Source organism: Eleutherodactylus coqui, chromosome 5, assembly GCF_035609145.1.
Source record: "Eleutherodactylus coqui strain aEleCoq1 chromosome 5, aEleCoq1.hap1, whole genome shotgun sequence".
Classification (NCBI taxonomy): domain Eukaryota; kingdom Metazoa; phylum Chordata; class Amphibia; order Anura; family Eleutherodactylidae; genus Eleutherodactylus; species Eleutherodactylus coqui.
Window position 1 is genome coordinate 209,901,135 of NC_089841.1, and position 19,710 is coordinate 209,920,844.

A 19,710-nucleotide genomic window follows, 5' to 3' on the forward strand; every position below is an offset into this window, starting at 1 on the left:
TCCATTGGATACCAGCGATCATGGGCCCGGGGACCGTTCACCGCAAAGATCTCAAATTTGCCGTGGCTCCCAGCCTTCTCCGCGTGACGTCATACGTCTGGCACATATGCGCATAAAAGCGGTGTTAGGACCAGATCACCGCTGGACAGCACAGAGGATAGAGGGGAGTATGCTCAGCTGCCGTGATGGATCCGATCCATCAGGGCAGCTGAATTTTTAACTTTTTCTTTACTTTATTGCGATCGGCATTATCCATTGGATAGCGCCGATCACATTGCTCCATATTTTCCACTACCTCCAGGAGCTGACAGCATGTAGCTGTCACATCCACAGCCCACAGGGCTTTAATCCTTGGAGGCATCCCAATGATATATGAATGTACTTTAAATAAATCAAAAATTTTCCTTATATACAAGATTGACCATATTTTCTTTCAATACTTTCTTAAATAGGCAGTAAAAAAAACACTAGAGATACAAAACCATAAAAACGGTTTTATTTGCGTGGTTACTTAAAAAATGCATTAAAAAATTCATAAATATATAAAGACAATAACCAATGTGTACAATGTCACAATTTAGTACGACGTTTTGTTGCTGTTTTGATTGCTTTTACTTGACATTAAATTCTGTTTTTCTAATGTGTTTTTATTGTAAAAACTACCATTAGCAGAATATAACAATTATATTTCTTGACAGGTTTGCAGGACAAAATGTGGAAATTTTAGCTCCTCTGTAGTATTTTCCTGGAATGCTATTGCAGCTAAAGAAAGCAATTTTGATACCGCGTTTCCCCAAAAATAAGACCCTGTCTTATATTAATTTTTACCCCAAAAGAGGCATTAGGTTTAATTTTCGGGGGATGTCTTATTATATTTACCTGGCAGGCTTGGTCCAGGTCTCTGGAGCTCCAATGCGCTGAGCCGCGGCATGGATTGGCCAATTCGTAAATCCTGGCCCCACAATGCGATGGCTATGATCGGTTCTTTGACCGCTGCTCAGCCAAGCAATGCAGTGCTCGATGAACCAATCACAGTCATCGCATTGGTTCATCGAGCGCTGCATTGATTGGCTGAGCAGTGCTCGAGAACCAGTCACAGCCTTCGCTTCCTGGAGGTGGGATTTATGAATCCCATAACCAGAAAGTGATCTTCTGTGGGCGGCCGAGGACAGCAAGAAGCGCGTCAGACCTCCGGAGAGCAGCGAGAGGGACCTGGACCTAGCTTGCAAGGTAATGTATTCTTTTTTTCAATGTAATGCAGCTAAGGCTCATTTTCGGGGTAGGGCTTCTATTTCAAGCTTCCCTGAAAATCCTGAAAAATCAGGGTAGGTCTTATTTTCAGGGAACGGGGTAATGTAACACAAATTAATTAGTATTTATTCAATTTCATAATGTATTAACTAGAGATGAGCGAGTATACTCGCTAAGGCACATTACTCGAGCGAGTAGTGCCTTAGCCGAGTATCTCCCCGCTCGTCTCTAAAGATTCGGGGGCCGACGCCAGTGACAGCAGAGTTGCAGCGGGGAGCAGGGGGGAACGGGGGGGAGAGAGAGAGATCTCCCCTCCGTTCCTCCCCGCTCTCCCCAGCTGCTTCCCGCCGGCCCCCGAATCTTTAGAGACGAGCGGGGAGATACTCAGTTAAGGCACTACTCGCTCGAGTAATGTGCCTTAGCGAGTATACTCGCTCATCTCTAGTATTAACTACAAATTCTGTATAATAGCATTGCTTTAAATCTTTCGCATTTGTGGCTTGGCATATTTTTAGTCCTGAGCCCTCTAACTTGACCCACTATGTTTACTCCCTACAGACTCAAAGTTATCTGGGATTTCTGATTCCACACTGGCATCTGAAAAAATGGAAGTTTTGTAACTATTTTGATTTCTTAAGTCATCGGGATGAGCTCCGTTTGTGTCTTTTGAGTGGCTTCTTTTTGAAGAGTGTTCTCGATGCTTACCGCTAGCTGATTCCTTAGAATTACTACTGGCGTGGCTTTTTCTACTTGTGCTGGAATGTGATGCTGAGCACTCACTACCAGACCTTTTATTGTTAGACAGGTTGGATTTTTTCAAAACGTCTGCATCTTTGGTACTTTTCTGTTCAGAAGCAAACTTGCTATTGCTACATGCCGCTGCATCCTTTATAAAAAGATCAAGACCTATTTCTCCTTTGCTCTTCTCACTGGTGGCATGAATTTCATCAGATGCACACGGTGGAGGGTTATTTGTTGCATCGGCTGTATAGGATCTCTCTAAGGAATCCGGGGGAGCAATTTCTTTATCTCTGCCGTCAGCCTAAAAATAACACAAAATTTAAACATAAGACAGAGGAAAAGAACCCAATGTTCCAAACACCTGTGTATTTTGTTAGTATTTTACATTCGTTTTCTACAGCCAAAACAAGGAATGGATATAAAAGCACAGAAATATATAAGAATAATAATAATGGAAGCATGTAGTCTAGAGATGAGCGAGTATACTCGCTAAGGCACATTACTCGAGCGAGTAGTGCCTTAGCCGAGTATCTCCCCGCTCGTCTCTAAAGATTCGGGGGCCGGCGGTAAGGAATGGAGTGGAGATCTCTCTCTCCCTCTCTCCTCCCGCTCCCCGACGCAACTCACCTGTCACCCGCGCCGGTCCCCGAATCTTTAGAGACGAGCGGGGAGATACTCCGCTAAAGCACTACTTGCTCGAGTAATGTGCCTTAGCGAGTATACTCCCTCATCTCTAATGTAGTCCTTAGTTTAGCTGTAAAAAAAACAGGTATAAAACAGTTATCAAACTCATGAATATTAATGAAGCCTAACAGATCTTGTTTATTAAATCATTGATCATTAAAAAAAAACACTCAGGAATTAACTCCGCCTCTATAAATGCCGAGTCAATCAACTATGCTTAAAGGGGTTGTCCCGCGAAAGCAAGTGGGGTTATACACTTCTGTATGGCCATATTAATGCACTTTGTAATGTACATTTTGCATTAATTATGAGCCATACAGAAGTTATTCACTTACCTGTTCCGTTGCTGGCGTCCTCGTCTCCATGGTGCCGTCTAATTTCAGCGTCTAATCTCCCGATTAGACGCGCTTGCGCAGTCCGGTCTTCTCCCTTCTGAATGGGGCTGCTCGTGCTGGAGAGCTGCTCCTCGTAGCTCCGCCCCGTCACGTGTGCCGATTCCAGCCAATCAGGAGGCTGGAATCGGCAATGGAACGCACAGAGCCCACGGTGCACCATGGGAGAAGACCTGCGGTCCACCGTGGGTGAAGATCCCGGCGGCCATCTTCGCAAGGTAAGTAAGAAGTCACCGGAGCGCCGGGATTCAGGTAAGTACTATCCGGTTTTTTTTTTTAAACCCCTGCATCGGGTTTGTCTCGCGCCGAACGGGGGGGCTATTGAAAAAAAACAAAAATGTTTTGGCGCGGGACAACCCCTTTAACTTATCTTGAACCAATTTTGGAGTTATACATTATCCTTAGTGCTCTCTATAAGAAGAGATATTACCCCTACCGATCAACGTCACAGGCCCCTAACTAGCCAAACCAGGATCCTACTGTACACCGATGAGGGGCAAACACCCCGAAACAGCTGTCTGTGTTTAGATTCTGACTTGGTTTTAAATTCCCAATCATTGCTCTACAGACCTGTAAAAAGGGTAAAGCATTGATTTGAAGGAATGCTGCTAGCCAATAGGTGGCGCTGCAGAGGTGTTGGTCTATCTTTGTTATTTAAGTAAGATACAATGTACAGATGCAGCAAATGTTAACTTGGCGTTTAAGATGTTACATGCGATTAATTTCATTCATTTGGTATGTAGCAGGTTTGTATTTGCTAAATCTGCAACATGAAATCCGAAATGACAAAATAACTTCAGTCCATCACCTAGGCATTGTAAAATACTACTAGCTGTGCTTCAATTAAAAGCAAACATTTATGTGAAAATATAAGAATTACAAGAACAGCCTCTACTAAGTAGATAATTACCCGATCAACTAAGAAAGTTCTTTGTAGGTTATTGAATATCTCAGATGAAGGTTGTAGAGCTCTTCCTATTGTAGAAGACAATTGAGGATCCCCAGGTATGGCAAAGTCTGACTGATCAATGCCAGCCAAACCAGCAAGCTGCCCCAACCTTAAAACAAAACATTTCAATGGTTATCGTGTCTGGATGCAAATGAAGTGCTGCAAGATGACCAAGTTTCAGTTATACCATAGCAAAAACAAAAAAGTTTCAACTTTTTAAAAAAATGTAAACGGCGGGTACAGCTGTCAGAAAATAACAAATAAAGCAATACTTACCTGTCCTCAGGCCCAGTAATCCAGCGCTGCAGCTCTGCTGTTCACAGCAGCAGTGAGGTGCCACCTGTCAATCAGAGGCTGCAGCATCGCCGTTTGGTACTTCTGACATCATGGAGCCCACGATGTGAGCGCTGATGCCAGGAGAACAAACGGTGATGCTGTGGCAAAAAAATCACATAAAAGCCATAACAGAGAGGCTAGAGTGTATAGTAATTATTACCAAGCCTTAAATGCCCTGCAAAATAAGCCTGTACATACTGTGTTTCCCTGAAAAGAAGACCCTGTCTTATATTGTTTTCCCCAAAAGAGGCACTCGGTCTTATTATACTTACCTTGCAGGCTCGGTCCAGGTCCCTCCCGCTGCTCTCCAGAGCTCTGGCGCGGTTCCCTAAGTCCTCGGAATCATGTACGTCACTTCCTGGTTACGGGATTCATAAATCCTGCCTCCAGAAAGCGATGGCTGTGATTGGTTCTTTGACCTCAATGCAGCGTTTGATAAACCAATCACAACCATCACATTGGTTCATTGAGCTCCACGTTTATTGGTTCTTCGACTGCTGCTCAGCCAATCAACAGCCATTGCATTGTGGAGGCGGGATTTATGAATTGACTGAGCCACCAATAGAACATGTATGGGGCTATCTGGGACACCAACTTTGACAACTCGAAAGATGGCTTTTGAGAGATAATCTTATTGTCTAAATGGGCCTTCAGGCTATACACACATGGCATTTTCACCCCTATATGTGGGTTCTGTTCCAGGACTCTATATAGATGCTGAAAACGGTGTCCAGACGGAACCTTGAATGGCTCCACAGGCTGCCATTAGTCAAACACCGACCAAAGCTCCTTCATAAACGGCTCATGTATAATAATTAGTAATAACAAATTCACTGTAGTTGTATGGAGCCATCAGGCTTAAAAGGGTTCTCTGAGATACAAAAATATTATGGTAAATGCAGGAAATGTGCTAAACACAAAAGACGCTATACTTGCCACTTCGATCTTCTACCGCTCCAGGCCTTGTTTGCTAGAATGCAGCAATGCTGTGACCCCATACCCTCGTAACCTCTGCAGCCAATCACTAGGCTCAGCAGTATACAGCAATACAAGTATTTATTTATGTTTACATATACCTGCAAAGGAATGGAGAAGCAAAAAGCAAAAGTGCCACTCGATTCATTTGTAGGTAATGAAACTGAGAAAAATATGCATCAGATTCGCGGATCTTGAAACAAACTCAAATAGAGAAAAAATAAAAAGGAAAACATTCCAACCTTTTCCAGCACTAATAAACATAAGCAGTGGGAGAATAGGAAATTATACGTGGAATTTGAAATATCTAAGTTAGGAGATCTTGTTTACACGCAAAGCTTTTCTATCCTAGAGATATTTGCCAATGTTCTCAAAAGATTATATCTTGCATTAGTAACACTTTCCACTAGAGACATCAAACATTCATTTAAACAGATTACACGCAAGACCTGGTATGCACTGTAAGCAGGCCACCAGGCCCGTTATCCAGCAGAGTTAATGAACGCTATAATTAGTGCAAAACAATACAGTAACAGTAGGCTGGAGACGCTGCAGCCAAGAGCTTACCTGGCACCGCTCTCTAGCAAACACTCACTATGTAGTCCTCAACATTGTCCATGTTCTGCTTCTAATTTTAAAATGCATTACCAGTCCTCTGGTGGATGTTTAGGATGAGATACTATGGGGAAAGTTTACTAAACCCGGCATTTCCAACGCTGAGCTTAGTACAATTTCCCACGGTGCACTGAATACATAGAGAGATGCACACCTCTTCATGTATTCAGTGCATTCCCTGCATTGCCGTGCGCCTTCTCAGAAACGTACGCCAGGTCCGGCCTGTTGCATATTTCTGGTATAATTTTGCCAGTTTCCAGCAAAAAAAAAATTATGCAAAAATCTGTCAATCTAGGGAGGCCACGCCCTCTCATGACAAGCCCCACTTTAAAAAAACAAAAACACAGCAAGCCAGCGCAAACCCCCAAAAATGTGCAATTTTTTTTTTGCGCAAATACCAATTTGCCTTTTTTTTTTTTTTTACACAGAAAAATTACATTAAAGCTTAAAAAAATGCCTTATGATATAAAAAGCATAACACGATAAAAGGATACAAACCAAACCGGTTTGCCTTTCTGATTAAACAGACGCTATTATCTAATGTCTCGTGTGTGTAGAATTATTAATAACGTTTTTCCTCATTTAGATTTCTTGGTAAAGATGGAAAAAATAACCTGGGAGTCTGGCTGTAGAACAATTTGTATACATACTGCTGGAATGATGAAGTATAATAACTATAAACATACATGACTCTAAGCTAACGCAAATGGCCATCCCTACAAGCACCAATTTATAGTTAGGAAACAGAGTTATGCAACAGGCAGCACGGTGGCTCAGTGGTTAGGACTGCCGCCTTATAGCGCTTTCATCCCAGGCTCAAGTCTGACCAAAGACAACATCTGCATGGAGTTTGTATGTTCTTCCAGCGTTTGTGTGGGTTTCCTCTGGGTTCTCTGGTTTTCTCCCACACTCAGAAAACACACTACTAGATAAATTGTGATTGTAAACCCCAGTGGGGACAAAACCCTACAACGTACAGCATTGCGGAACATTCATGTGCTGTAAAAAATAAATATTGATGGGATTTGTCATAAAATATTAATCAATCTGCGTATCCAACCTAAAAGAAGAGCCTTCAGAGGTTCTCCCTCTATAGCACCACTTACAGCTCAGCCTGTACTAATTTCAAAAGGACTGTATTTCAGTTTTTTGTACTGTACGTCGTGAGCGGTACTGTTGTACAGGGAGAACGCCAACGGGGCTTAGCTTCCTATGATCTGGCTCTCTATGGAGGTCCCTACTGATCAGCTAAATATCTTAGGGAAATGTCACAACTTAATAAGGTGGGGAAATGACTAATCTACATGGAACATTGAGTTACTTTGTAGCACGTCTAGTACTGATCATAAGTCACCGCCTATATACTGGTAACGCACAAATAGTTTCACCCCATGGTGTGGTTAGGATTAGAACAAATTTGAACCCCAATGTGAAATTAGTCGATACACCTATTAATCCACCCTATCATTCACCATTATAAGACATAACTTTTTATTATGGCAATTATAAAACAACTCTGACAAAATATGAAAACAACAAATGTCTATCTGAACTGCATATTTCCCCTCATAGAGGCCAAGGGATGTCATTTCTATCCTATATATAGTGCAGTGTATATAGATTAATGGGGTTGTGCCAACATAAATCCAACACAGTGCATTATAGGTAACTCAAATATCTACATACCAAATGCAGGGGGTGGGGGGGAGAGAGAGACAGACAGACAGAGAGACAAGCAGACAGAGAGACAGACAGACAGACAGACAGACAGAGAGAGAGAGAGAGAGACCGAGACCTCACTCTCCCCACTCGCCGCATTTGCTCGGACGAGTATGCAGTTACTCAAGAAGAGCGATGCTCGCTCGAGTAACTGCCTTTACCGAGTGTGCTCGCTCATCTCTACCTACATAGAACACTGAATATGTATGTTGGCACTTAATCTAGAGAGGGGGGGAGAGAAGGGGGAGGGGGGGAGGGGGGGGGGGGAGAGAGCAGGGGAGGAGAGGGGGGAGGGGGAGAGAGAGGGAGGAAGAGGGGGGGAGAGGGGGGGGAAGGAGGGGGGGAGAGGGGGGGGGAAGGAGGGGGGGAGAGGGGGGGGGAAGGAGGGGGGGAGAGAGAGAGGGGGGAAAGGAGGGGGGGGGAGAAGGGGGGAGAGAGAGATCTCTCACTCCCCCCCCCCGCATTTGCTCGGACGAGTATGCAGTTACTCAAGAAGAGCGATGCTCGCTCGAGTAACTGCCTTTACCGAGTGTGCTCGCTCATCTCTACCTACATAGAACACTGAATATGTATGTTGGCACTTAATCTATATGCAGTGCACTGAATGACAATTCTTTTTGTCATATTTGTGACCATTTTGATCGCCATGGCATTTTTTAAGAAAGCGCTGCTAGCGAATAAAAGAAAATGAGCATATAAATTGAAGGGGAAAGAAAAAGGAACTGATTTGATTTGGGCCCCTACGGCTCATTTACACCTACCCTGCGTCTTTTAAAAGATCCAAGAAAGCGTGGAATTTGTTGAATGATTTTTCAATGCTGTCAAGAACACCATCATCCTCAAGGAGTACAGAAGTTACATTTCGGGCTTCAAGTGCCTCAGAAAAGGTTTGATTGATTTGTCGCAAACGAGTATTTTCAACCTCCAGCTAGGATATAAAACATGGTTAAAATAGTAACATTTCTATTGTGAAATAATTAATAGCATTTTATTCTGCTGCCCCACGAATGGAAACAACGGAATTCATTTGTATCCTGCACTATCCAACTACTTTGCATCCACTACAACTACATTTAGGATATGTTCACATGGCAAAATCCATGTCAACATTCTTGGCATGGATTCTGCCTCTAAAAGCGGCGGCAGAAATCCACAACTATTGCTCATGTTTACTTGCAGATCCGCATGTGACTTTAGCTCTTTTCGATGGGCAATGCCACATGTGGAACTCCTAACGCGGATATGGCATGGAACCTGCGACAAGAACTGCTTTTTTTTCTGCATGAGTAAAAGAAACAATCTGTGCAGTATAGACTACAGTGCAGACTGCCATTGACTAAAATCTCTGCTAATTCAAGGCTTAGGAGTCCAGTGGGAGGAGCGACTCAGTGAATGATAGCCTTCCCTATAGCCTCATGTCCACTGCCAGGTCGGATTCAGACTGCGAAATCTCGCAGTGGAATCAGACCCAGTGCCGGCCAGAGACCCAATGCTCACCTGTCTTGATCCGCGACAGTGCAAGACATGACGCTGCCGTCACGCTGGCGACGACGTGGATCCACGGTGGCTTGAAAATTGACATTTTGGAATCGCCACGGATCAGGCGGCTTCCATTGACTGCAATGGAAGCCATCTGTGAGATTTTCCGCACAAAATAGAGCATGCTGCGGTTCTTCCCCATGAGTGGAAAATCGCGGATTCCACTGCAATAATCCATCCGTGAGCATTGGGCCTATATGTGTGTGCATACACAGACAGCAGTCAGTTACTTAAAGGGCCACCTATTGGATTCCTAAGGCCAGAATGAGCAGGGATTTAAATTAATAAGTACAAGTTATACTAAATCTTTTCTCAGAACATACTATAGTAACCTGCTTGACTGAGCATGCATGTGTATGGGCAGGTTGCACATGCTCACCCAGCCAACAGCTATGTAAGGCGTATGACCACCTTTACGCCTAGTGCAAAGCTTAAGTGGGTAGTGCATGGCACAGGGATTTCAATTTATCATCTTTCATGCGTTATCATTTTATTTATAATGACAGGAGATAGAGAAGTAAAACCGCGGTGCATGTATCCTTATTGTTTCCATATAAAAGCTTCTATTTATGGGGATTAAAGCTCTAACTGGATTAAATACATTACTTGATTACCTCCATTATCCTGTCATCAGCTCTTAATCTTGTTTTTCTTTCCTCCTCCAACCTGAGTTGGCATTCTTGCAGTGCAACCTGTCAACAAGAGACATAACGCTTTAGACAGTGGTTACACTGAGAGCAGTCATTAAATTGCTTGTATATTAGTAATGCACTCCTCAGAGTCAAGTGCTTGAGTTGTAGAAGGAAATCCACTACTTGAACATGACCTTTCGTGACATACTGCAATTTAGGACAGCTGCAAGCCAGATCAAATCATTAAATGAATTAACACTACACTAAGAGAAAATGGTGGCAAAACTACAGTGCCGTCCACAACTATAGAGGAAAGGGAATGTATCACCTAGATTTTTACTAATTAAGGCCGCCTGCACACGGGCGGAAATCCCGCGGCGGGATTTCCGCCACTGAAAGCCTGCATAGGAGTGCATTACAATACGCACTCCTATGCAGACGGCCGCAGTTTGGCCGCGCGAAATATCGCGCGGCAAACAAACCGCGGCATGTCCTATTTCTTTGCGGGGCTCGCAGAGCCCAGCACAGAAATGTTACTCACCCGGCCGCCGACTCCGGTCTGCGCATGCGCCGGCTGCCCGGCAGCCAGCACATGAAAGAGGCGGGGCCGCCGGGCGCGGGTAAGTATGCACTCCTCCCTGCAGGCGCTGGGGTCGGGTCCTGCGGCGAGAATCCTCGCCGCCGGATCCGACCCGCTCGTCTGCAGGCGGCCTAAAACCAAATACTGACAGATTCTTTCTTTTGTAATTTGTTATTAATTTTCGGATTGTATATATTTTTATTCAATATTCTATTAGATAAATAAGGGGCTGTCATCTTTCCTGAATAGGAACCTGTAGACTGGAGAGGACTCGTTGACTTCTATGGGAGAGTGTTCCAGACAGTCTCTGTGACATGTGCAGAGGTCATGGTGCAAGAAAGGGGAGAAGCTGTTGTGTTTATGATAGATAGATATCAGAGAGAGAGCGCGAGAGAGATAGATAGATATCAGAGAGATAGTTTTGAGATAGATATGAGAGAGACACAGAGAGATAGATATCAGAGAGAGAGATAGATATGAGAGCAATAGATATCAGAGAGAGAGAGAGAGAGAGAGAAAGATAGAGAGAAAGAGAGAGAGATCAGAGAGAGACATAGTTAATGAGATAAATATGAGAGAGACACAGATAGATAGAGGAGAGAGAGAGATAGATGAGAGAGAGAGTTATAAGATAGATATGAGAGAGAGAGAGAGAGAGAGACACACACACAGTCAGCGGGATGCAGACCCGTGCCCCTGCAGAGACCTGCGGCTCACCCATTCCCGGCGTCTCCTTTTCCCTGTGATGTGCCGGCACATGCACGGAACTGAGCCGGCGGGTCTCTATTGACATTTTTCTGCGGGCCTCTGTGAGACCCGCACAGAAATAGAACATGCCGCGATTTGTTTTCCGTGTGTGTTTTCACGCGGACAAATCGCGGCTGTGTGCATAGCATTGCGTGCATGCATGCACTCCTATGGCAGTGGGCACGGGCGGAAATTCTGCGGGAAATCCCGCCCATCTGCAGGGAGAGAGAGAGAATCCTTTCATTGTAATTCTGCCCCTGTGGTCATAAAGAGATTATTACTGAGTAGTTCTCACCCTATAGAACAGTGTCAGTCTAGAAGGCTCAGTTGTCAAAATTAAAGCTGCAACATGTCAGTGTTTTTTTTTTTACAATAAGCATCCATAGGGATATGGAAAATGTACCTTTTGAACCTGCTTATGGATATCCCCTTATATAAATACAAAGAAACAGTTGATTCAACTCTCATTTGGGTTCATTAACTGTTGCAGAGAGAAACGTTACCAGTTACAATCAATCAGGTAACTCCCCTCATTTTATAATCTGCACTGAACACATGACGGCGTGAACTGAATTACCTGATATAATTGTAATCTCATTTTTAATTTCTAAACAATTAGAGTAAATAACTACAAAAGCATCGTCAGTGATCTGCAGGTACCTGTAAGCGCTTGTAGTTTTTCACGCTGCTTTTCTCGAGAATTTCACACATGGCAGGTTCCTGCATAATGACGTCTGATGAAATCTCCGAGCCATCACTGTCTGAGGAGTTCTCGCTGTCCACAGAGACTTTCATGGTTGTACTCTTCTAATGACAGAAATGTCAGATGTTAACCCAGAATATCCACTCATCACAAGAAAAAATCCAGTTGCGACGGGGAAGATTCACACGGCAGCCGACAGGTGAGTATGTCTTTTTTTGCCTCGTGGCTGCAGGCACGGCTGGAATCTGCTGCGGGATTCTGCACTGGGAATCCATGCATGCCCATGGACATGACGCCTTACTGGTAACTGGGTTAGAAACCCCTTCTCCAGCACTGATTGGTTCTTGAGCGCTGGCTCAGCCAATACGAGTCAACGCTCAATGCACCAATCACAGCCATTCATTGACAAGCGCTGCGATCAAGCGGCTGTCTGCGCCTGTGTGAGCGGTCCAACTGAAAACAATGGGAGCGTTGTACTGCGATTACCACGATTAATCGTAGTATAAAGCACCTGTGTAAGGGGGCCTTAGGGTCCATACTAGGCCAGCAATAACTGAACTTTGGTTCTACAAAACCAAATTTAGAATACCAATAAGGTGCTATGGTGACGGGGTTTGGATGTTGCAGCCATAATACGCAGCGGTATTATTACTGTCTGATCAGGTATGCGCTAAATAAACATAAGTTGTGCAGTATTACTTCTGTGTTTATAAGAAACTTAAAACAAGCATACTGTAACCATTTTAGAGCAGATTAACAGGTTCACATCCTGAATCCACATTAGAGAGATACATTGAATATATATATATATATATATATATATATATATATATATATATATATATATATATATACACACACACACACACACACACACACACACACACACACACACACACCGTAACACTCTAAATAATTTTTTAAACACATACACACGTGGCAGTGGCGGGTCAGTGCTTTAAAGGGGTTTTCCGGGACTAAACTACTAATGACCTATCGTCAGGATAGGTCATCAATATATTGGTGGGGGTCTGACGCTTAGGAACCACGTCGATCTTTGATTAAAGAGGCCACGGCAGGGGCTTGAGTAAGCTCAGCGACCTCTTCTCAGGCCAGCGACGTCACATTCATGGCACGAGAGACGTTCCTTCCCATTGAAATGAAGGGGACTGAGCTGTAATACCAGGGGGAAAAAAAATGCAGCATTGTGACTGGTATGGACTGAAATGGCAGCAGTGCTTACCCGAGCACTGCTGGCACTTCAATCAGCTGATCAATGTGGATTCCAAGCAGCGGGCCCACTCAATAAAAGCTATAAAAAAAAAAAAAAAGCTTACTCCTGGAAAACCCTTTTCATTGCAATTTGCAGAATGCTTGCTCTGCGTTTTGGTGAATTTTTGGAGACTAAAATCAGATTGAAAGTGAACGGATGGGAGGGAATGTTTCGAATACAATGCTGCAGAATATGATGGCGTTATATAAGAAAAGAACATGTAAAGAAGTGTAAACGGTCACAAGATACTTTCAAAACATTGTACACCGTGTAGTGATGCTGCCCTCTAGTGGAAAACATTTCACAATGTTATCAGCAATTCCGGAAAGATATGACGATAGTAGAAACGTTTTAAGAGATCCGTCATGAACTTGTGTTTTTACACTGGAGATGAGATAGAAGAGCGGCTTAAGCTACCCAATGGACTGCAATACACGACACTACTTGGACTTCATACTGAAGGGGCAGATAAGTACATCAGATAACAAGGTAATGTGTGCAATGACATTTTTTACTAGTTCCACAATTCAAAACATTTGACAGCTACCATCAGTTAAAGAGATGTTTTAATAACCAATTCAGCATTAAAAAGGATTTTCAGCACAAAAAGGGACATCTACTCTATTATTACCAAGGGGGTCATCACACAGGGGGATTATCGCCTGAATATTCGCTAGAGTGTAGTGTCAAGACTATTGATGCACTACTAACGAGCAGCGTGCATCAGGTGACCAGAGAAGCGGTGCGGCCATCTTGGTTTTTCCAGGATCGAAGCGTCACTTTAAACATAAAGCTACTCAAGCATATGCAAACCAATGCATTACCTGCTCAGGAGTAGGGGCTGCGGACATTTCTCTAGGAAAAAGGAAAAAAACACAACAAATTAGGGTAGAATAGAAAAGACCAGCAAGTAGTAGTTTTAGGGTTTTCTGCAACTATTCTAGGTTATTTAAAGGGTTATTACTATAATACAAGGTGTTGGCATATGGCTAAGATATGCCGTCACTCTCTGACCACTGGGAAAAAAGGTGTCCCTGCACAGCAGTGCTCCCAGTGCTGAAGCAGCGCTGCAGAACCTTCAATCTCAATCGGTGGGGATTCCAGAAGTTGAATCCGCACCAATCAGAAAGTGATAGCATATCTCAGCGATAAGCCATCCGTTAAATAATGACAATACTAATCATTTTTATTTGTATAGCGGCAACTTATTCCGCAGCGCTTTCAAAGCGCATGGAGAACACAAACAATATGACAATTACATGTTTTTTTTAAGAAACAAACTGGGTGAGGGGTGATACAGCAGGTACCGGGGTAGGAGATATACACAGTAGGCAAAGTGGAAAATGTGGGAAGCCATAGGGAGGGGCAGGGGGCATGCTGTGGAGGATGGGCAATTAGATCAGGAGATTGGATATGCTTCTTAGAAGAGGTGTGTTTTTAGGGCGTGTCTAAAGTTGTCTGGATGTTTTGGGCCACTTCTGCTCTGGAGAGGTCCTGGAGGCAAGAATGAGAGGTTCGTATTAGAGGGGCGTTAAGTCTGAGTGTGTTAGCTGATCGAAGTGGGCAGGCTGGAGGGAAGCGATGTCCTGCGGCACGGCACCATGGAGAGCTTTGTGGATGAGGTGATAGAGTTTCAGTTGAGTTCTGTAGTGGATGGGTACCAGTGCAGCGACTGGCATAGTGCAGAGGCGTCTGAGAAGCGACTGGATATGAAGAGGAGTCTAGCTGCTGCATTTAATATGGATTGGAGAGGGCAGAATCTGGTGCGAGGAAGGACGATGAGCAGCGAGTTGCAGTAATCAAGCCGGGAATAGAGGAGGGTGACATTGAGTGTCTTTAGCGTGTCCATTGTGAGAAATGGCCAGATTTTTGAAATGTTCCTGAGGTGCAGGTGGCATGTTCGGGCCAAGGATTGGATGTGGGGGATAAAGGAGAGGTTGGAGTCTAGTGTGACCCCCAAGACAGCAGGCGTGACAAGGTCACATAAATGAAACATTTAAGTCGTTTATGACTCTAAGGTGTTTGATGCAAATTATCTTATCACTTGTCCTGCTGTTGCTTATCTCCCTGTCTACAAGAATTGAAAAAGGTACCTACCGTGTTTCCCCCAAAATAAGACACTGTCTTATTAAATTTTGCCCCAAAAGATGCATTAGGTCTTATTTTTGGGGAATGTCTTATTTTACTTACCTCAGGCTCAGTCCAGGTCCTTCCCACTTCTCTCCATATTCCCAATGTGGTTCCTGCAGTCCTTGGCCACCCACACAGGTTGACTTCCTGGTTACGCGATTCATAAACCCTGCCTCTATGAAGCGATGGCTGTGATCGGTTCTTTTAGCACTACTCAGCCAATCAATGCAGCGCTCAATGAATCAATCATAGCTAAAGCTTCGTGGAGGCGGGATATATGAATTAGCTGAGCTACAATTCAGCCGATTGATATATCCCGCCTCCACAAAGCTATAGCTGTGATTGGTTCTTCTAGCACTACTCAGCCAATCACAGCTATAGCTTAGTGGAGGCGGGATATATGAATCGGCTAAGCCACGGCTCAGTCAATTCATGAATCCCGCCTCCACAACGTGATGGCTGTGATTGGTTCTTCTAGCGCTGCTCAGCTAAACAATGCAGTGCTCGATGAACTAATCAGAGCCATTGCTTCATGGAAGGGATCTTGTGTGGGTGACCGAGAACTGCGGGAAGCACTTCAGAGCTTTGGAGAGCAACGGGAAGGACCTGAACTGAGCCTGCTAGGTAATACATTCCTATTTTATTTTATGTAATGTAACTAGGACTTATTTCCGGGGTAGTGCTTGTGTTTCAATCCTCCCCGTAAATCCTGAAAAATCAGCCTAGGGCTTATTTTTGCAGTAGATCCTGTTTTTGGGGAAACACGGTATACACAGGATAACTCTCGAATGAATCATTGCAAGCTGAAGGTAAGACACACCCACTGCTTTATTAAGTGCGTGTAGCACTGCCTGAGGTCCATGCCACTCTCTAATCCTTTTTCTAGGGCCTGCAATACTCTTTACGGATAATGCCCTACAAGTGTCTATGTAATGGGCACCCCTTTTAAACATAGTACCGGTGTCTGTCTGCTCTCTCCGCAGTTCTCCAAGGACGGAAACCCTGCTCTCCTGGAGTCTTTGGTTCAGGAGCGTACAGTTCCTTGGGTGTACATTTTCTTCCAGAAACAAATGTCTTTTTAGCAGCCAAACCTGTGGGGAATATAGAACAAAACTAAGAATTTCTCTGATCTAGTGTAAAAAGAATTTAGACTTTCCACAACAGTTAGAACATATTTAAAGACAAGGACTGTAAAACATACATTGTAGCGTTATATGGGAAGATGCATCAAGTTGATTTCAAATAATGCAACGAATGACAAATAACTAAAAGGTACTGCACAGGCCTTAAGTCCTTCATGTACTGACAAGGGGGGTCCAAACTGGCATGATGTATAGTGCAAAAATATCTGGGACAACTTTTAACTAGCAACTGATTCATTATTTAGTACACTCTATACCTTAATATGTAGATTTTTTAAATAGCTTAACCCCTTAATGACATGGCCTATTTTGGCGGTGAGGACCAAGCGATTTTTGGTATTTTTCCATCTCCATTTTTCAAAAGCCATAACTTTTTTATTTTTCCGTCGACGCGGCCGTATAAGGGCTTGCTTTTTGCGTGGCGAGCTGTAGTTTTTATCGGTGCCACTTTTGGGTACATAGGCTATATCGTAAAACTTTTATTATTTTTTTTATGATAACAGGGAGAGAAAACATCAATTCTGCCATAGATTTTATTTTTTTTTACAGCGTTAATCATGCAGCATACATGACACACTAAATTTTTTCTGTGGGTCGATACGGTTACAACAATACCAAAATTGTTATTTTTTTTTAGGTTTTTACACTTTTTGCAATAAAAACCCTTTTTTTTGGAAATCTTTTTTTTTTCTCTATAGCTGCATTCAAAGTCCTGTAACTTTTTTATTTTTCTATGTACGGAGCTGTATGAGGGCTTATTTTTTGCGAGACGAGCTGTAGTTTTTGTTGGTTCCATTTTGGGGAATGTCCGGCTTTTTTTGATCACTTTTATTGCATTTTTTGGGAGGCAAAATGCTAAAAGTTAGCATTTTGCCTCTGTTTTTTAGCGTTTTTTGTTACGCTTTTTGCCGTACAAAATAAAAAGAGTGTTCAACTTTTTGTACACGTCGTTACGGACGCGTCAATACCCAATATGTGGGGTTTCAATTTTTTTTTACCTTTTTTTATGCTAATATTAGAAAAAGCATTAAAAAAGGGTTTTTTAAACATTTTTTTTTACATTTTTCTTTTTTTTACATTTTTCTTTTCTTTTTTTTTTTCACTATTTGAGTCCCTTTGAGGGACTTGCAGCACTTTGCCTATGATCGCTGTCATAAGGCATGGCAGAGCTACTGCTCTGCCACGCCTTATCGCTTATACAGCGAGCATAGGCATAGGCAATACAGGACGCCAGTGTCTGGCGTCCTGTTGCCATGGTGACAGGCCGGGCTCTCGCGATGACATCGCGAGAGCCGGCCGGAGACACAGAGGGAGCACGCTCCCTCTGTGAACTCTTTCCCTGCAGCGATCTACTTAGATCGCGGCAGGGAAGGGGTTAACAGCGGGGGACACATCTCTGATGTCCCCCCGCTGTTGCAGCGGGACGCCGGCTATGACTGACAGCCGGCTCCCACTGCGGGATAGCGCGGGATCATATGTGATCTCGTGCTATCCCCAGGACGTACCGGTACGTCCTGTTGCGGGAAGGGGTTAAAGGCACCTGAGAGTTTAACAAAGGAATATTTATTAAAAGAATACATACAAAATCACGCACATATCCAGGGATGCACAGAAGGGGATGGTTACATGGTTAAAACTGACCCTTCGAAGCCTCTGCTGAGCATTACACCCCACCTCATCCCTGGAAATTCCGCAAGCTGAGCAGCCAAAACTTTATCAGAAAGATTTTGGTATACCAAAAGATCGAAAAATGAACAGGAGTCAAAAAGTGTGATGCAGTAGCAAAACAGGCAAACACAATTCTGGGATTTATTAAGAGAAGCATAGAGTCAAGATCATGTGAGGTCATTACCCCCCTCTACTCTTCCTTAGTCAGACCTCATCTGGAATCCTGTGTCCAGTTCTGGGCACCCCAATTAAAAAAATAATAACAAACTGGAGCAAGTTCAGAGAACAGTTACCAAGATGGTGAGCGGTCTGCAAATCATGTCCTATGAGGACCGGTTAAAGGATCTGGGAATGTTTAGCTTGCAAAAAAAGAAGACTGAGAGGAGACTTAATAGCTGTCTACAAATATCTGAAGGGCTGTCACAGTGCAGAGGGATAGTCCCTATTCTCATTTGTACAAGGAAAGACTAGAAGCAATGGGATGAAACTGAAAGGCAAAAGACACATTAGATATTAAAAAAAAAAAATTCTGACAGTGAGGGTGATCAATGAGTGGAACAGGTTACCACAGGAGGTGGGGAGTTCTCCTTCAATGGAGTGTTCAAACAAAGGCCGGACAAATATCTGTCTGGGGTGATATAGTAAATCCTCCATGGAGTAGGGGGTTGGACCCGATGACCCTGGAGGTCCTTTGCAACTCTACCAGTCTATAATCAAGTTCTGTACATTAAGTGGCCAGACATGGTATTGCAGACACAACAGTTCAATGGGAGCTATGCCTGCAATGCCACTCCAGGCCACTCTACAACGTAAAATGTTATCAGTTTCCTGTTTCTTGTAGGGTGACAGTGGCCCCTCAAACAGCTGATCAGAGGGGGCCCGAAGTGGCAGACTCCTGCCTTTCAGCTATTGACTTACCCTGTGGCTAGGATAGGTCATCAACTTTTGAAGAGCTGGAAGACCTCTTTAAAAGGCAATAAAAAGGTGGTCTTCATGACATGAATTCAATGTCATGTAAAAATGAAGTGGTTTAAGAAACAGATTTAGGTGCAGAATCCACGTCAATAAAATTGTGTGGGAAGGAGGCCGATGAAATACGGGGGTTTTACTTTCTGTTCCTAAACTAGACTACATTAGCAGGGGTTCCTGCAAAGCACCCTTCTACTCCTGCTAATGAAATGGAATGATTCCTGGATACAATTGATATTGTTGGGAAAATATGGAATGGGTAACTAAATTATTATTACCTTACCTGAATGTCGCCAAATTACTAGAGCGAAAATATGAAAGCAAATAAAAGAAAACATAAATACAAACTATAAAAAAGCCATAAACAAACTGAAAACACAGCAATGATCCCACCATGCTACATTCAGTGCCATTACCTGCATTTTTGGTATGAAAATCATTAAGCTGTCATACTACATTAAAGGAAAGACTACATGTGTTTTATTATAATGCATGCATAGAAGTCAACCAACCATTCTTTAAAAGGGGTTGTCATACCATAGCACACAATATATAATAGGTGATCTCTGTGGTCCCACTTCTGGAAGCACTACTGATCACAAAGTCAGGGGTCCCAAGTCCCACCCTATGGTGGGACAAATCTTTTGACGTTGGTTTGCCAAAGT

At 43.5% G+C, this 19,710-nt stretch overlaps 1 protein-coding gene across 1 annotated transcript in view; it reads right to left on the minus strand.

Moving 5' to 3' along the window:
- Positions 1-1,660: 1,660 nt before the first annotated feature.
- The window catches only part of CEP78 (centrosomal protein 78), a 46,234-nt gene continuing 28,184 nt past the window's right edge, over positions 1,661-19,710 (minus strand). Inside the window, exons 10-16 of the mRNA XM_066604142.1 lie at positions 16,225-16,357; positions 13,961-13,991; positions 11,821-11,967; positions 9,816-9,893; positions 8,424-8,590; positions 3,979-4,126; positions 1,661-2,293 (exon numbers count right to left, since the gene is read on the minus strand). Of these exons, the coding sequence (XP_066460239.1) occupies positions 1,778-2,293; positions 3,979-4,126; positions 8,424-8,590; positions 9,816-9,893; positions 11,821-11,967; positions 13,961-13,991; positions 16,225-16,357 (1,220 nt within the window). The 3' untranslated portion in view covers positions 1,661-1,777. The remainder of the gene's footprint in view (positions 2,294-3,978; positions 4,127-8,423; positions 8,591-9,815; positions 9,894-11,820; positions 11,968-13,960; positions 13,992-16,224; positions 16,358-19,710) is intronic.